General features: G+C 45.1%; 1 protein-coding gene across 14 annotated transcripts in view; it reads right to left on the bottom strand.

Annotated features, from left to right (window-relative positions):
* The window catches only part of TTLL8 (tubulin tyrosine ligase like 8), a 62,763-nt gene that overhangs the window by 22,587 nt on the left and 25,251 nt on the right, over positions 1–14,925 (bottom strand). For 13 of the 14 annotated variants that reach the window (XR_005591030.1, XM_039512573.1, XM_039512564.1 and 10 more), the window contains 2 exons: positions 8,549–8,663; positions 1,489–1,611 (listed from right to left, as the gene is read on the bottom strand). Coding sequence is in view for 13 of the 14 variants with exons in the window: in XM_039512573.1 (XP_039368507.1) it covers positions 1,489–1,611; positions 8,549–8,663 (238 nt within the window). In the remaining variant the exon portion in view is untranslated. The remainder of the gene's footprint in view (positions 1–1,488; positions 1,612–8,548; positions 8,664–14,925) is intronic. The other variant, XM_039512640.1, reaches the window with a different exon arrangement.

The following is a 14,925-nucleotide window of genomic DNA, read 5'->3' as shown; positions in this document are numbered from 1 at the left end:
AGAGCTGTATCTTATTGCACTGTTTTATTGCTAGCAACTTACAAATGTCTCTCTACCATTTGCTACTCCTGATGCCCCCACACTGGCTCAATGACTATTAGTGGAGTTTATCAGATGTGCAACTTACTGTGTATTCATATTTTCAACTCCACAGGTGAAAGACACAGCATTTACAGCTGTCAATCCTCTTTTCCATTTCCAGTGTAAGGCACAATCCTTGCAATATGAACGGGATGACATGGATGTTTAGCCACATGACTAGGTCCCAAGCAGTCTGTTTGTGTGTACTTAATGTGTAACAGGGCTGGGACTGTGTCTAGTTTTCTCATATTTTTCATCTGTATGTACTTCCTCCTTACACTTTTATTAGATAAACAACACTTTAGCTTTCCACACCTTTATCTGATTTCCCATAGATTTTTTTTTAATATGGAGATATAACTATCTCATAGAACTGGAAGGGACCTTGAAAGGTCATCGAGTCCAGTCCCCTGCCTTCACAGCAGGACCAAGTACCATCCCTGACAGATTTTTGTCCCAGATCCCTAAATGGCCCCCTCAAGGACTGAGCTCACAATCCTGCGTTTAGCAGGCCAATGCTCAAACCACTGTATGTATTTTTTGCAGTTTCCCACACTTAGCCTCTGCAGCACTGACCAGCACTAAGGAGCAACCCAGGCCAGTGTCTACCCAGCCATAGCTGAGATGGACTGACTTTTCAGCTCCAGCCCCACCATTGTGGAAATCTTTGTATGGCATTAAATTCCTGGCCTATCCCAAAATGCTCCCAAATGTTTAACTTCCCCCAAAGTGCACAGCCACCTTGCAGCAGGCTCAGCTGCCTTTATGAAAGTTCCATGGGCACACCTAGTAACCATGCACATCTGGTTAGATGCACAACTCCATAGTTACATGTCTATTCAACCCTGAAAGCCCAGCCATCACACCTGATCTAACTCACTGAAGTCAATGGCAAAAACCTCCCACTGATATCAGCTGGACCAGGATCAAGCCTCAGACTATCCGCACAAAACCTTAATAACTTTGCTTAATTACAACCTATTTTCAGTGCATAGGCTTTGGAGGAGATTTAGCTATATATAAAACTTGAAGGGGAATTCACAAGCTACTTTTGAGGGACACAAAGAAGCATTAGGCAAAAATAAAATGTTCCTGCACTCTCAGATGCATAAAGTTTAATATATGGCTTGATTCCAGTAGAGAACAAGTCCTTTTAAAACTGTCTTTTAACAGATCCTATCCATCACAGATCTACAGGTGTCAGAAATTAATATGGTCTGTCAAATACCATTGGAATAACTGTTGATAAAAACTGACTTTTTAGATGGCGGCCACTGTAGTTATTACAGTAAGAAGCCAATATTTGTCCTCTAAAAATATGCAGATTAATTACAGATGAACAAGATATTCCTCGGCCCTTTTTCTACACCAATAATTGTAATGTTAACACTGATATTTAAGAAATACCTTTCTTCTGGCGTACATCTTCTTTATTAATTTTTCCTTTAGACTTCTGTGTTTTTTTATCACAGGCGTTAAGACTGATGACCCATTTGAGTATGCTACACGCTGCTGTATTCCTGAAGTCCTCTGAAACACATAACATATTATTTTAGATTCTGATCCACTAAACAGAATGCCCACAAAGGGATAATCCTGTTAAAGAAATGTGGTTTTCATAAGAACTCTATAAAAAACATTACTAAGCATAAATACTATTTTCCACTCCACACATCAGTCTTTTATAAAAAGTGGAAAACCTAGTGCAGTAACTCCTTGCTTAACATTGTAGTTATGTTCCTGAAAAATGCTACTTTAAGTGAAACAACATTAAGCGAATCCAATTTCCCCATAAGAATTAATGTAAATGGGGGGGTTAGGTTCCAGGGAAATTAGAGGGTGGAAGAGGGTGGGATATTTCCCAGGGAATGCCTTACTGCTAAATGATGAACTAGCACTCAGCTGAGCCCTCAATAGTTAACACGTTGTTAATGTAGCCTCACACTCTACAAGGCAGCAAGAATGGAGGGAGGGGAGACAGCATGAGAGAGAGACAGAGACACACATCTTGTGTGTAAGAGAGAGAGAGATGTGCATTGCCCCATAAGTATGCTGACCCCACTCTAAGTACTCTGCCTTTTTAAATAGATCAGCAAGTTGAGACAGCAGCTGCTGCCAGCAAGCTCCCTCCATCCTGAGCCCTGTTGTGTGTACCCCCCAGGGGGACAGGAGCTGGGGCATAGGGGGAGACCCTAACATTAGCACCCTTCTTTCCTCCCCACACAGCAAGCAGGAGGCTCCTGAGAGCAGCTCCAAGGCAGAGGGTAGGAGCAGCACACAACAGTGCGGGGAAGGACAGCTGAACTACCTGGCAATTGATAGTCTGCTGGGTGGCTGCCGCACAAGAAACTTAGGAGAGCGGGGAGCTGATCGGGGGGCTGCCGGCCCACCCTGGTTCCAAGCCCCCACCAGCTAGCTCCAATGGGCTGTTCTTTCTGCAAGCAGTGGACAAAGCAGGCGGCTGCCAAACAATGTTATAAGGGAGCATTGCACAACTTTAAACAAGCATGTTCTCTAATTGATCAGCAACGTAACAACTAAACAACATTAACCGGGATGACGTTAAGTGAGGAGTTACTGTAATCACTTCAGAAAATCAATTTTTACCAGTTACAAAGTGGTAATCCAGTGTTAGGTCCACTAAAGAATGCCAATCTATAAAAAGTGAAAGAAGGACAACCTGGGGAATTACAGACCAGTCGATTGAACTTCAATACCTGGAAAGATAATGGAGCAAATAATTAAGCAATCTATTTGCAAACAACTAGAAGATACAGTAAAAACGTTATCTGGCATGTTGGAGAAATGAGGAGTGCTGGTAAGTCAAAAATTCCGGTTAACTAAGACTTATATTGGAGGGAAGGAGGGAGGGAGTTTGGGTGTAGGAGGGGGCTCAGGGCTGGGGGTTAGGGCACAGGCTCTGGGAGGGAGTTTTGGTGCAGGAGGGGGCCCGGGGTGGGGGCGCACGAGGGGTTTTGGAGTGCTGGATCCGGGCAGCTTGGATGGCTCCCCACAAGTGGCAACGTGTCCTTGCTGCTCCTAGGCGGAGGCGCAGCACCAGACAGTTCTATGTGCTGCCTCTGCCTGCAGGTTCTGCCCCTGCAGCTCCTGGCTAATGGGAGCTGCGGAGCCAGCGCTCAGGGCGGGGGCAGTACATGGAGCCCCCATGGCCGTTCCTCCACCTAGGAGCAGCAGGGACATGTCGCTGCTTCCGGGGAGCCACACAGAGCCAGGTAGGGAGCCTGCCGGCCCCGCACCAACTAGACTTCTAATGGATATCAGAAATGCCAATGTCTAGGGCTTTCCAATTGGTAAAGTGCCAGATAACACAGCTTTTACTATAATAAGGTGATAAGTAACAGTCAGCAAGGATTTGTCAAGAACAAATCATGTCAAACCAACGTAACAACTTTCTTTGACAGGGCAACAAGCCTTGTGGATAAGGGGAAGTGGTAGATGTGGTATATCTGGACTTAAGTAAAGTTTTTTATATTGTCTCGCATGACCTTCTCATAAACAAATTAGGAAAACACAACCTAGATGGAGCTACTATAAGGTGGATGCATAACTGGTTGGAAAACCATTCCCAGAGAGTAGTTATCAGTGGTTCACAGTCAAGCTGAAAGGGCATAACTAGTGAGGTCCTGCAAGGATCAATTCTGGATCCAATTCTGTTCAATATCTTCATCAATGATTTAGATAATGGCATAGAGAGTTCACTTATAAAGTTTGTAGACAATACCAAGCTGGGAGGAGTTGCAAGTGCTTTGGAGGATAGGATTAAAATTCAAAATGATGGGGACAAACTGGAGAAATGGTCTGAAGTAAACAGCATGAAATTCAATAAGGACAAATGTGAAGTACTCCACTTAGGAAGGAACAATCAGTTGCACACATACAAAATGAGAAATGACTGCCTAGGAAGGAGTACTGTGGAAAAGGATCTGGTGGTCATAGTGGATCACAAGCTAAATATGAGTCAACAGTGTAACAGTGTTGCAAAAAAAAGCAAAGATCATTCTGGGATGTATTAGCAGGAGTGTTGTAAGCAAAACACGAGAAGTAATTCTTCTGTTCTACTCCACGCTGATTAAGCCTCAACTGGAGTACTGTGTCCAGTTCTGTGTGCCACATTTCAGAAAAGAAGTGGACACGTTGGAGAAAGTCCAGAGAAGAGCTACAAAAAAGATTAAAGGTTTAGAAAACATGAACTAGGTGGGAAGATTGAAAAAAATTAGGTTTGTTTAATCTGGAGAAGAGAAGACTGAGAGGAGACATGATAAGAGTTTTCAAGTACATAAAAGATTGTTCTCGTTTACCTCTGAGGATAGGAGAAAATGCAATGGATTTAAATTGCAACAAGGACAGTTTAGGTTGGACATTAGGCAAAACTTCCTGTCAGGATGATTAAGCACTGGAATAAATTGCCCAGGAAGGTTGTGGAATCTCCATCATTGGAGATTTTTAAGAGCAGGTTAGACAAACACCTGTCAGGGATGGTCTAGATAAGACTTAGTCCTGCCATGAGTGCAGGGTACTGGGCTAGATGACCTCTTGAGGTCCCTTCCAGTCCTATGATTCTGTGATTCCAGCACATTTATCTGTGGCTTTCTGAGATGTGGATGCTGTGAAAGAATATTGATGCTGGTGCGACACTTCACCCCATATTCTTCATAGTGATATTATTATGATATTATTATAGCATAAGTATGATGTATTTTATGCAAGATAAGTCATGTGAGGTGCAATTGGAAAAGTTATGATTTGCTTAATATGATTATCACATGTATCATTTTTTTGTATCTGAAGTTATAAATACTAACTATGTATCTGTACTTTAAATGTAGTTACACCTGGATGATGCCCACTAGACAAGATGCTTTCAATCTAGATAGCTGGTTGGGAAGGGCCTATTCAGGACAATGAACCATTAGGAAAAACAATAGGCCTTAGGAGAAGCTTAACCCCACCTGGTGAGCCTTCCTGAGAACGCTACAGACAGTCTGTAAGTAATAGCTGCTATGACTCTACAAGGACATATGACCAGGCCACATGATTCTGGACTCCATCTTGGGATGTCAGTATTTTTCCACAAACAGGTTTGGGAACCGAGTTTTGAAATAAAGGATTCCCGCCATACGCTAAAGCTATATAAGGCAGGGAGTGACATCATCTGTGTTGCTTCACTCCCAGCACAAGAAGACTCCTGGAAACACCTGAGGAACAAAGACTGAACTGAGGGAAGTGCTGGACCCAGACTAAAGGGATTTCTAGCCTGTGTATGAAGACCTGAGAAACCCAAGCTGTAAAGCTAATGCAGCTTGTGCCTGAAGAATCTACAAGTCTGCCTGTAGCATCAGTTTGGGTGAAAATCTGCTATTCAATCTGTCTAGTATATCAAGCTTAGGTTGCCTTTTTTATTTGCTAGATAATCTGCTTTGATCTGTTTACTATCACTTACAATCACTTAAAATCTATCTTTTGTTGTTAATAAATTTATTTTATGTTTTAATCTAAACCAGTGAGCTTTGACTGGAGTGGTTGGAGAAAATCTCTGCTTGGTTACCATAAGTGTGCATTGTTCTCTTCCTATTGAGGAAGGGGCTGACTGGGATTTAAACCCATACTGGCTAGATTTGACCAGGGCAGAACAGTACTGCTCTGGGGTCCCAGGCTGGGAAGCTGGTAGTTTGAGAGCCTCTGTGTAACTGCAGCTGGGTGTGTCCCTATCCGTGTGAATGCTGATGAAAATGCAGGCTGGAGGGCTTTGCAGTTTGTCACAACAGTACAGTGTGAGAGGAAGCCCAGGCTGGTGGGTCAGGAGGCTCAGTGGTACCCCTGTTCCAGGTGGCACCCTGGGAGGAACCCATCACAGCTGGATCCACAGTGTGCAATGTGCTATTTAGAAATCCTCATTCTGTCATTTACTGGACTATAAAGTGTCCCCATCACACAGCACTATAGAGTTGAAAAAGATAGCAACATGTGACCAGCAAAACATTTCTGGGTCCTACTTACGAAAAATAGGATGGGTTTTGTCAAGCTGCCAGCCTACAGAAGATTGTGAACACCAAGAATCTGAGGGGGTAGCAGGCCACTTGGTCAGCCCTCAAACAGAGGATCCAGCAGGATATCTGACCGACCCTGATGAAATCCCAGGGTAGAACAAAATAGCTGCATTGTCCCAGAATACCCCATGGCGGTGAAAGAACCAAGTCGTGGTCCCTTCAAAGAGAAATAATGAGACTGGCTATTCCCCTTAATAAACCTGAAAGTAGTCTACTGCCTGTTTGCCATGTAAAGAGAAGACAGAGTAGAAGATTGTCAGACCTCTTCAATAAAGACAACCTATAATGAGGCAAAGGAAAGCCAGGAGCAGTGGTGGGCAGGGGGCTGTGTGTGTACTGAAGAATGTGGTTTGTGTGGGCAGGGCTTGGAAAGTTCAGGTAAACTTTCACTAACACCTAGATTTTGTGGATTTTATCTGAACTGAACCAAACCACACATCAAAATCTTACGAAGTTTGTCCATCACAGTATCAACCACCATTTGTCATCTGAAATAGCTCATTAAAAGATGGTAGACTGTTATTTTAAAATGCATCTTGAAAGTCTGAAAACTCACTAAAAAGCGTTCTTGATAATTTTTGGTTTTACATATTTCCATATGCAAAATACATGCACAAATACATACATTTACTGTTCTTTATATGGTGTATTGTATAATGTCATCTATTTTAAGAGGCTTGGCATTAAAAATTAACAGAGCAGGAAATTTGCCTTTGAAGTAATAAATTCAATGAAATGACTCATTACTCCAGACCGAAATTATTTTCTGTAAAAAGAACAGGTCATATGCACATCCTAACTCAGATTCTTCCATGCACTGTGACCACTTTATACTGCACCACCAATGCAGGGCTGACTTCAATTCAAAATGTTTGCCCTTAGATCACCCCACTACATAGGAATCCTCTGGTGGTACACAGCTGTGGTTGGGTATGGCCAAGGATTTCGTGAACACCAACTGTTTTACCAGTCACTTTGGGCAATTGGTAGCAAATATAATAAAGCAGCCTTCAGGCCAGGCACTTGACTGGCATCACAAAGCGGGGAGCACAAGAACCATCTTTAAACCCTTCCACCTCCTCCCAGCTGCACTGTACATTCCATAGTCATAGTCAAGTATTGAGATCCCTTTTAGATCACTCTGTAATATACTACTACTTTAAATTTACTTTGTAGCATTAAACGAAAATACAATTTTTGTTACATCACTTATTTATGACGCTTGAAATATTTGGCTCTCAAGAGCAGTTTATAATGCCTGCAGGGTGTTTCTGATGCCTTTAAAATTTGTAGACACTTTGTTTTCAATTTGTATTGAAGTCATGCAACATAAAATTTTCAGTGGAGTGAAGTAAGAATGATGAACCTTCACAAAACAGTAGATATTTTCCTGTTTTCAAACAAACAGCTCATAAACTTGACCTGTCACTAACCCACACATCTCTAAAAGACTTTAAAAAAATTCTAGCAGTATTAGATTTAGGCAATAAATTAGTTTGAACTTCATTAACAGAAGCTCAATTTAAAAAGCAACAAAGAAATTATTTCATTAATCCTCTTCTTTTATGCAGCAGGAAGGTTTAAAAATTGCTTTCAGACAGAACTCCTCAGCTATGAAAATTATGCCTTAACTGCTAGAATCTGACAGAAGAATGATTAATTGATCTACTTTAGGCTTCTGAAAGATTCAGGAAATAAATTATCTACCTTAGGGTAAACATCCTTGCATTCCTCCTATTATTGAATAATGCGGCTATACTGCATTTACACCAGTGTAACTGGGAGCAGAGTAGTTTTAGTTCATGCATATTTTCAAACTAAAGGCTTGTCTACACTGGGCTTTAGTCTGCACTCCCAGGGTGTAAGTTCTAGTCCACACTAGGGTGCCATACATTAACTCACCTGTGTGGACACTGCTGAAGTGCACTAAAAGCTCCCTAGTGCGCATTTAGTGTAGTTCTTTCTCAAACTGTACCACCATTAATATACACTAAGGCAGGGTCCACATGGGCAAGTTAGTGCATGACACTAGCCCTTAATTTGAAAATATGTATGAACTAAAACTACTCTGCAAAGATGTTTCGCTCAGACAAGCTGAGAGGCTCTTTGGGACCTGAGTGGGAGTAATCTGAGGGCAGAATTTGGCTCTGTATGGATACAGTACTGCCAGGTACTGAGTATTCTAGCTCTGATCCAGCAAAACACAAGCACAAGTTTGAACGTGAAACGTGTGAGTTGTCCTACTGACTTCAGTTGGACTCCTGACATATTTAAAGCAGAGTGTGCTTAAGTGCTTTGCTGGATCCAGGCCACACTGCTTAGACCTTTGCTATCAAGATCAAGTTATCAGTATAGAGAAATGCCTGAGATTGAACATGGAAGCTACTCAAATGACTTACCTATAAAATCATGTTTCTCATCATCCATGTAAATACCATAGCAGCGGGGGAAAAAGGTATTTGGATTTGCTGGAACATACCATGGCAAATTTCTCAGATTCAAACAAAGTCCAATCTTAAAGAGAATAAGGAAGAGATCAGATGATGGTTTGGCATTTTCCCTGGTACACTGATAAAGAGGATAAATAGCACTGTCTTGACCTCTATTGAAAATTGTATATTTATTCCTTCTGTTTATAAAGGGATGTAATTCCTTAACAGGTGTCCATCCTGCACTGCAATTAACATTTGCAACCACACATCATTCTTCAACATAACAAATAATAGGCTGCTCACTCCATTACAGATACATAGCTATCCCCACCATGCCCTCCTGATCCTAACAATAAATACTCTTCTCCCTCAAATGAGCCCCTCCCTGAGGCCCAGCAAACCATTCCTAATCAGGAAAGCACTTAAGTGCTTGTTTAATGTTAAGCAAGCACTTATGTCCCATTGACTTTAATGGTATTTAAGCATCTGCTTAAAATTTAAGCACATACTTAAGTGCTTTCCTTAATGGAGGTGGACTTAAGCATGTTTAAGTATCTTGCTGAACTGGAGCCTAAATGCCTAGAAGGAAAAGCAAGCTTTCCTGCCTGACAGGAAGGTCAACAGATCTGAGCTCTGATAGGCTAAGGAGGCAAGTTCCAGAGCTGAGAGACCTTTATGGAGGACATCTGCCCCCTCCCCGCCCCCATCTATCCTCCTCTTTCTTCCCCTGCTATTGCCAAATGAACAGCTCTTTGCTGGGTAGTGCAATTGTCACCCATTCACCTGCAATACTTAGGAGATCACCCTTTGTCAGGGTGCGACACAGGCAATGGTAAATTTGACCTTGAATTCTGAAACCAATTCTAAATAAAGACCTTAGACCTTGTTGCATATATTCAGTTCTTTTGTTTTTGTAAGACACACCAAAATTGGTGAGGGAAAAAATGGTTACTAACCTTCCATAACTGTTGTTCTTTGAGATAGATGTGTTGCTCATGTCCATTCCATGTTAGGTGTGTGTGTGACGCATGCACAGTTGATGGAGATTTTTCCCTCAGTGGTATTCGCTGGGCCTGCTTTAGTGATTTTTGGAATTGTGCATATATGCCCTAGTATACGGGGTGCTGCCAGCCCCGCACCCTCTGAGTTCCTTCTCACTGGTAACTCCAACAGAGGGGTAGGAGGGTGGGTCATGGAATGGACATGAACAACACATCTCAAAGAACAACAGTTACAAAAGGTTAATAACTGTTTTTTCTTCTTCGAGTGCTTGCTCATCTCCATTCCATGCTAGGTGACTCACAAGCAGTACCTTCAGAGGTGGGCTCGGAGTTCATGGCCGTGCTGACTGTAACACTGCTCTGAAACCGGCATTGTCTCAAGCCTGTTGGATGATGGTGTAGTGGGATGCAAAGGTATGCACCGACGACCAGGTTGCAGCCCTGCAGATGTCCTGGATCGGTAACTCTGCAAGGAATACTGCTGAGAAGTCTGAGCTCTTGTGGGATGAGTGGTCACAATGGCCAGAAGCAGAGCCTTCGCTGCTCTTAGCAAGCTGAGATACAGGCGGTTATCCAGGATAAGATTCTTTGGGATGATATCGGTAACACTTTCATCCTTTCTGCTACTGATACAAAGAGTTGCATGGACTTGCAGAAGGGCTTAGTTCTCTCAATATAAAAGGCGAGGGCCCGCCTAACATCCAACATATGAAGCCAACATTCCTCAGCAGTCTTGTGAGGTTTTCAGAAGAAGACAGATAGAAAAATATCCTGGTTGCTGTGGAATTGTGAACTACCTTTGGTAGGAAGGCCAGATGGGGACACAGCTGGACCTTATCCATGAAGAACATCGTATAAAGGGTTCTGACGTAAGGGCTTTGATCTGAGAGACCCTTCTGGCCAAGGTGATCACCACAAGGAAGGTGACCTTCCAAAAGAGAAGCAGTAAAGAACAAGATGCTAACTGCTCAAAGGGCAGCCCAGTGAGCTTTGACAGAACCAAGTTTAAGTCCCATCGGGGGACTAATTCACCAACCTAAGGGTAGAGTCTTTTGAGAACATAAGAACAGCCATCAGACCGTTTGGGTCAGACCAAAGGTCCATCAAGCCCAGTATCTTGTCCTCTAGCAGTGGCCAATGGTAGGTGCCCCAAAGGGAATGAACAGACAGAGGCTAGGGACATTCGTTGCTGCCCATCTTGGAATAGCCATTGATGGACCTATCTTCCATGAATCTATCTAGCTCCCTTTTGAACCCCATTATAGTATTGGCCTTCACAATACCCTCTGGCAAGGAGTTCCAGAGGTAGACCGTGCGTTGCATGAAAGAATACTTTCTTGTGTTTGTTTTAAACCTGCTACCTATTAATTTCATATGGTGGCCCTTGTTCTCGTATTATGAGAAGGAGTAAATAACACTTCCTTATTTACTTTCTCTATACCAGTCATGATTTTATAGACCTCTATCATATCCCCCCTTAGTCGCCTCTTTTCCAAGCTGAAAAGTCCCAGTCTTATTAATCTCTCCTCATACGGAAGCCGTTCTATACCCCTAATCATTTTTGTTGCCCTTTTCTGAACCTTTTCCAATTCCAATATATCTTTTTTGAGATGGGGCGACCATATCTGCACGCAGTATTCAAGGTGTGGGAGTACCATGGATTTATATAGAGGCAATTTGATATTTTCTGTCTTATTATCTATCCCTTTCTTGATGAATCCCAATCCTTGAGACCCTTGAGAAACCTGTCATCTAATGGGAGAACATTGATCTGCCCTGTACTGGAGGGTATAAGACTAAGATGAACCTTAATAGATGAGAAAGCCAGAGCCTGATGATTTAGGTGGAGCAGATAGTTCAAGACAGACTGCAGAGAAGATTCGAATGGAGACAGATTCTGTTCAGAGGCCCAACATGTGAAATGTTTCCACTTGGCCAGATAGGTTGCCCTGATGGGAAGCTTTCTACTACCCATCAGGCTTGCTCTTTAGGATTCAGCTGTACAGCAACCATGCAGTTAGGTGCAGGGAGGTGAGGATCAGGTGAAACAACTGGCCGTGGTCTTGTGAAATCAAGTCTGAGTGGAGTGGGAGCACGAGCGGAGCAGCCACTGAGAGGTCCAGAAATATGCCAAACCAATGCTGGCGTGGCCATGCTGGTACTATCAGGAAAATCCTCACCTTGTCCTGTTTGATTTTTAGGAACCAAGAGAATTGGTGGGAAGACGTACAGTAGGTGGTCTGCTCACAAGAGCAGGAAGGCAATGGAGAGGGAGCCCATGCTGTGCCTGCGCAGCGAACAGAATTGATGGTATATCCTGTTCTGTCTAGCGGTGAACAGGTCCCCCTGGGGAGATGACACTGACAACTGAGTAAAGAGACCGCTTGTGGCGAGAGGAAAAGCATCTGCTGCTGAGGCAATCTGCCAGTGCGTTTCAGGCTCCCAGGAGATGATGCCTCGAGGTGAATGGTGTGTTTCATGTAGAAGTTCCACAGCTGGAGGGTCTCCTGGCACAGGGCTGAAGACTGAGCCCCTCCCTGCTTGCTGATGTAAAACAGGGGCGGGCAAACTTTTTGGCCTGAGGGCCGCATCGGGTTTCAGAAATTGTATGGAGGGCCGGTTAGGGGAGGCTGTGGCCTGGTCTACACTATGCGTTTAAACCGGTTTTAGGAGCATTAAACCGATTTAACGCCACACCCGTCCACACTAAGAGGCCTTTTATATCGGTATAAAGGGCTCTTTAAACCGGTTTCTGTACTCCTCCCTAACGAGAGGAGTAGCGCTAATATCGGTATTACCATATCGGATTAGGGTTAGTGTGGCCGCAGATCGACGGTATTGGCCTCCGGGCGGTATCCCACAATGCACCACTGACCGCTCTGGAGAGCAATCTGAACTCGGATGCATTGGCCAGGTAGACAGGAAAAGCCCCACAAACTTTTGAATATTTCCTGTTTGCCCAGCGTGGAGCTCTGATCAGCACGTGTGGCGATGCAGTTAAAAATCAAAATAAAGAAAGAGCTCCCGCATGGACCATGCGGACGTGATCGCTGTAAGGGCAAGCAAATCTGTTCTATCAGCGCTCTGTTACAGAAGACGAATTAAAAAACATTTTTAAAAAATCTCCAGACAGACGCCATAGCAGGGACTCAGCGCACTGCTGCGTGACAAGCGTAACGGAAAGCCAAGGAATCAAATGGACGCTCATGGACTGGAGGACTCAAGCTATCCCACAGTTCCTGCAGTCTCTCTGAAAAGCATTTGCATTCTTGGCTGAGCTCCAAATGCTTCTAGGGTCAAACACAGTGTCCGCGGTGGGTCAGGGCATAGCTCGGCAATTTACGCACCCCCCCACCAGCCCCCAGAAGTGAAAGGGAAAACAATCCTCTCTTGACTCTTTTACATGTCACCCTATCTTTACTGAATGCTGCAGATAGACGCGATGCTGCAGCACTGAACACCAACATCCTTGCTCCCCCCCCGCCATGGGTGGCTGATGGTGCAAAACGACTGGTACCCGTCCTCATCATCAGCCTGTTGCACATGGGGCAGTGCAAAAGGGCTGGTAACCATGCTGACTAGCATCCGTCAGGTCGATCAAGGGCGCCTGGCCCTAATTTTTCCTGGTAGATGGTGCAGTATGGCTGATAACCATCGTCATCATAGCAACAGGGGGTTGAGCTCTGTCAGCCCCCACCCTTCATGTGTAAAAAAAAGATTCAATTGCCCCTGGACTAGCAGAGGGATGCTGGGCTCCTCTCCTCCACACTCCTTACTGTCCTGTCTGGACTATCATAGCAGCTGGAGGCTGCCTTCCACTCATTTCTCACTAACAAGTCACTGTGTCTTATTCCTGCATTCTTTATTACTTCATCACACAAGTGGGGGGACAATGCTACGGTAGCCCAGGAAGGCTGGGAGAAGAACGGAATCAACAGGTGGGGTTGTTGCAGGAGCACCCCCTGTGAATAGCATACAGCTCATAATTTCTGCAGGATCTGACACAGAGCAGCTGTGCTCTCTGATACAGTGGTTCTCTAGTACACTTGCCCATATTCTAGGCAGGACTGATTCTATTTTTAGATACCAAAAAGGAGGGATTGACTCAGGGAGTCATTCCCAATTTTATTTTTGCGCCCCTGGCTAAGAGCAGCCAGGGGCACTTATGACAGCAGCAAATGGTGCAAAACGACTGGTAGCCATGATCATCTTTTTACCAATTTATGGATTGGTAGATGGTGCAGTATGGCTGGTAACCATCTCTGCTGTCATGCAAAAGCAAAACCATGCTGCTGTGTAGCGCTGCTGAATCGCCTCTGTGAGCGGCATCTAGTACACATACGGTGACAGTCACAAAAGGCAAAACAGGCTCCATGATTGCCATGCTATGGCATCTGCCAGGGCAATCCAGGGAAAAAAGGCGCGAAATGCTTGTCTGCCGTTGCTTTCCCAGAGGAAGGAGTGACTGACAACATTTACCCAGAACCACCCGCGACAATGATTTTTGCCCCATCAGGCACTGGGATCTCAACCCGGAAATTCCAAGGGGCGGGGGAGGCTGCAGGAACTATGGGATAGCTACGGAATAGCTACCCACAGTGCAACGCTCCAGAAATCGATGCTAGCCTCGGACCGTGGACGCACACCACCGATTTAATGTGTTTAGTGTGGCCGCGCGCACTCGATTTTATACAATCTGTTTTACAAAACCGGTTTATGCAAATTCGGAATAGTCCCGTAGTGTAGATGTACCCTGTGACTCCCCAAACAGGCAGGCGTGGCCCGGCCCTTGCCCCCTATCCGACCCCACCTACTTCTCGCCCCTGACGGCCCCCTGGGACTCCTGCCCCATCCAACCCCTCCTGTTCCCTGACAGCCCCACCCCGGACCCCTGCCTCATCCACACCCCCTGCTCCCTGTCCCCTGACCACCCCCGGACTCCCTGCCTGTAACTGCCCCCTGCCGCCCCATCCAACCCCCCACTCCTTCCTGACTGCCTCCCCAGGACTCCTGCCCCATCCAACCACCCCTTCTCCCTGTCCCCTGATCACTCCCGGAACCCCACCCCTGACAGCCCCCAGCTGCCCCATCCAACCCCTCCTGTCATTCCTGACTGCCCCCCGGGATCCCTGCCCCATCCACCCCCCTGCTCCCTGACCGCCCCCAGAACCCCCACCCCTGACAGCCCCCAGCTGCCCCATCCAACCCCTCCTCTCATTCCTGACTGCCCCCGGGATCCCTGCCCCATCCAACCCCCCCTACTCCCTGACCGCTCCCAGAACCCCCACCCCTGACTGCCTCCCATTGCCCCATCCAACCCCTCTTCTCCTTCCTGACTGTATC

Source organism: Mauremys reevesii, linkage group 1, assembly GCF_016161935.1.
Source record: "Mauremys reevesii isolate NIE-2019 linkage group 1, ASM1616193v1, whole genome shotgun sequence".
NCBI lineage: Eukaryota > Metazoa > Chordata > Testudines > Geoemydidae > Mauremys > Mauremys reevesii.
This window is presented reverse-complemented; position numbering and strand designations above follow the sequence as displayed.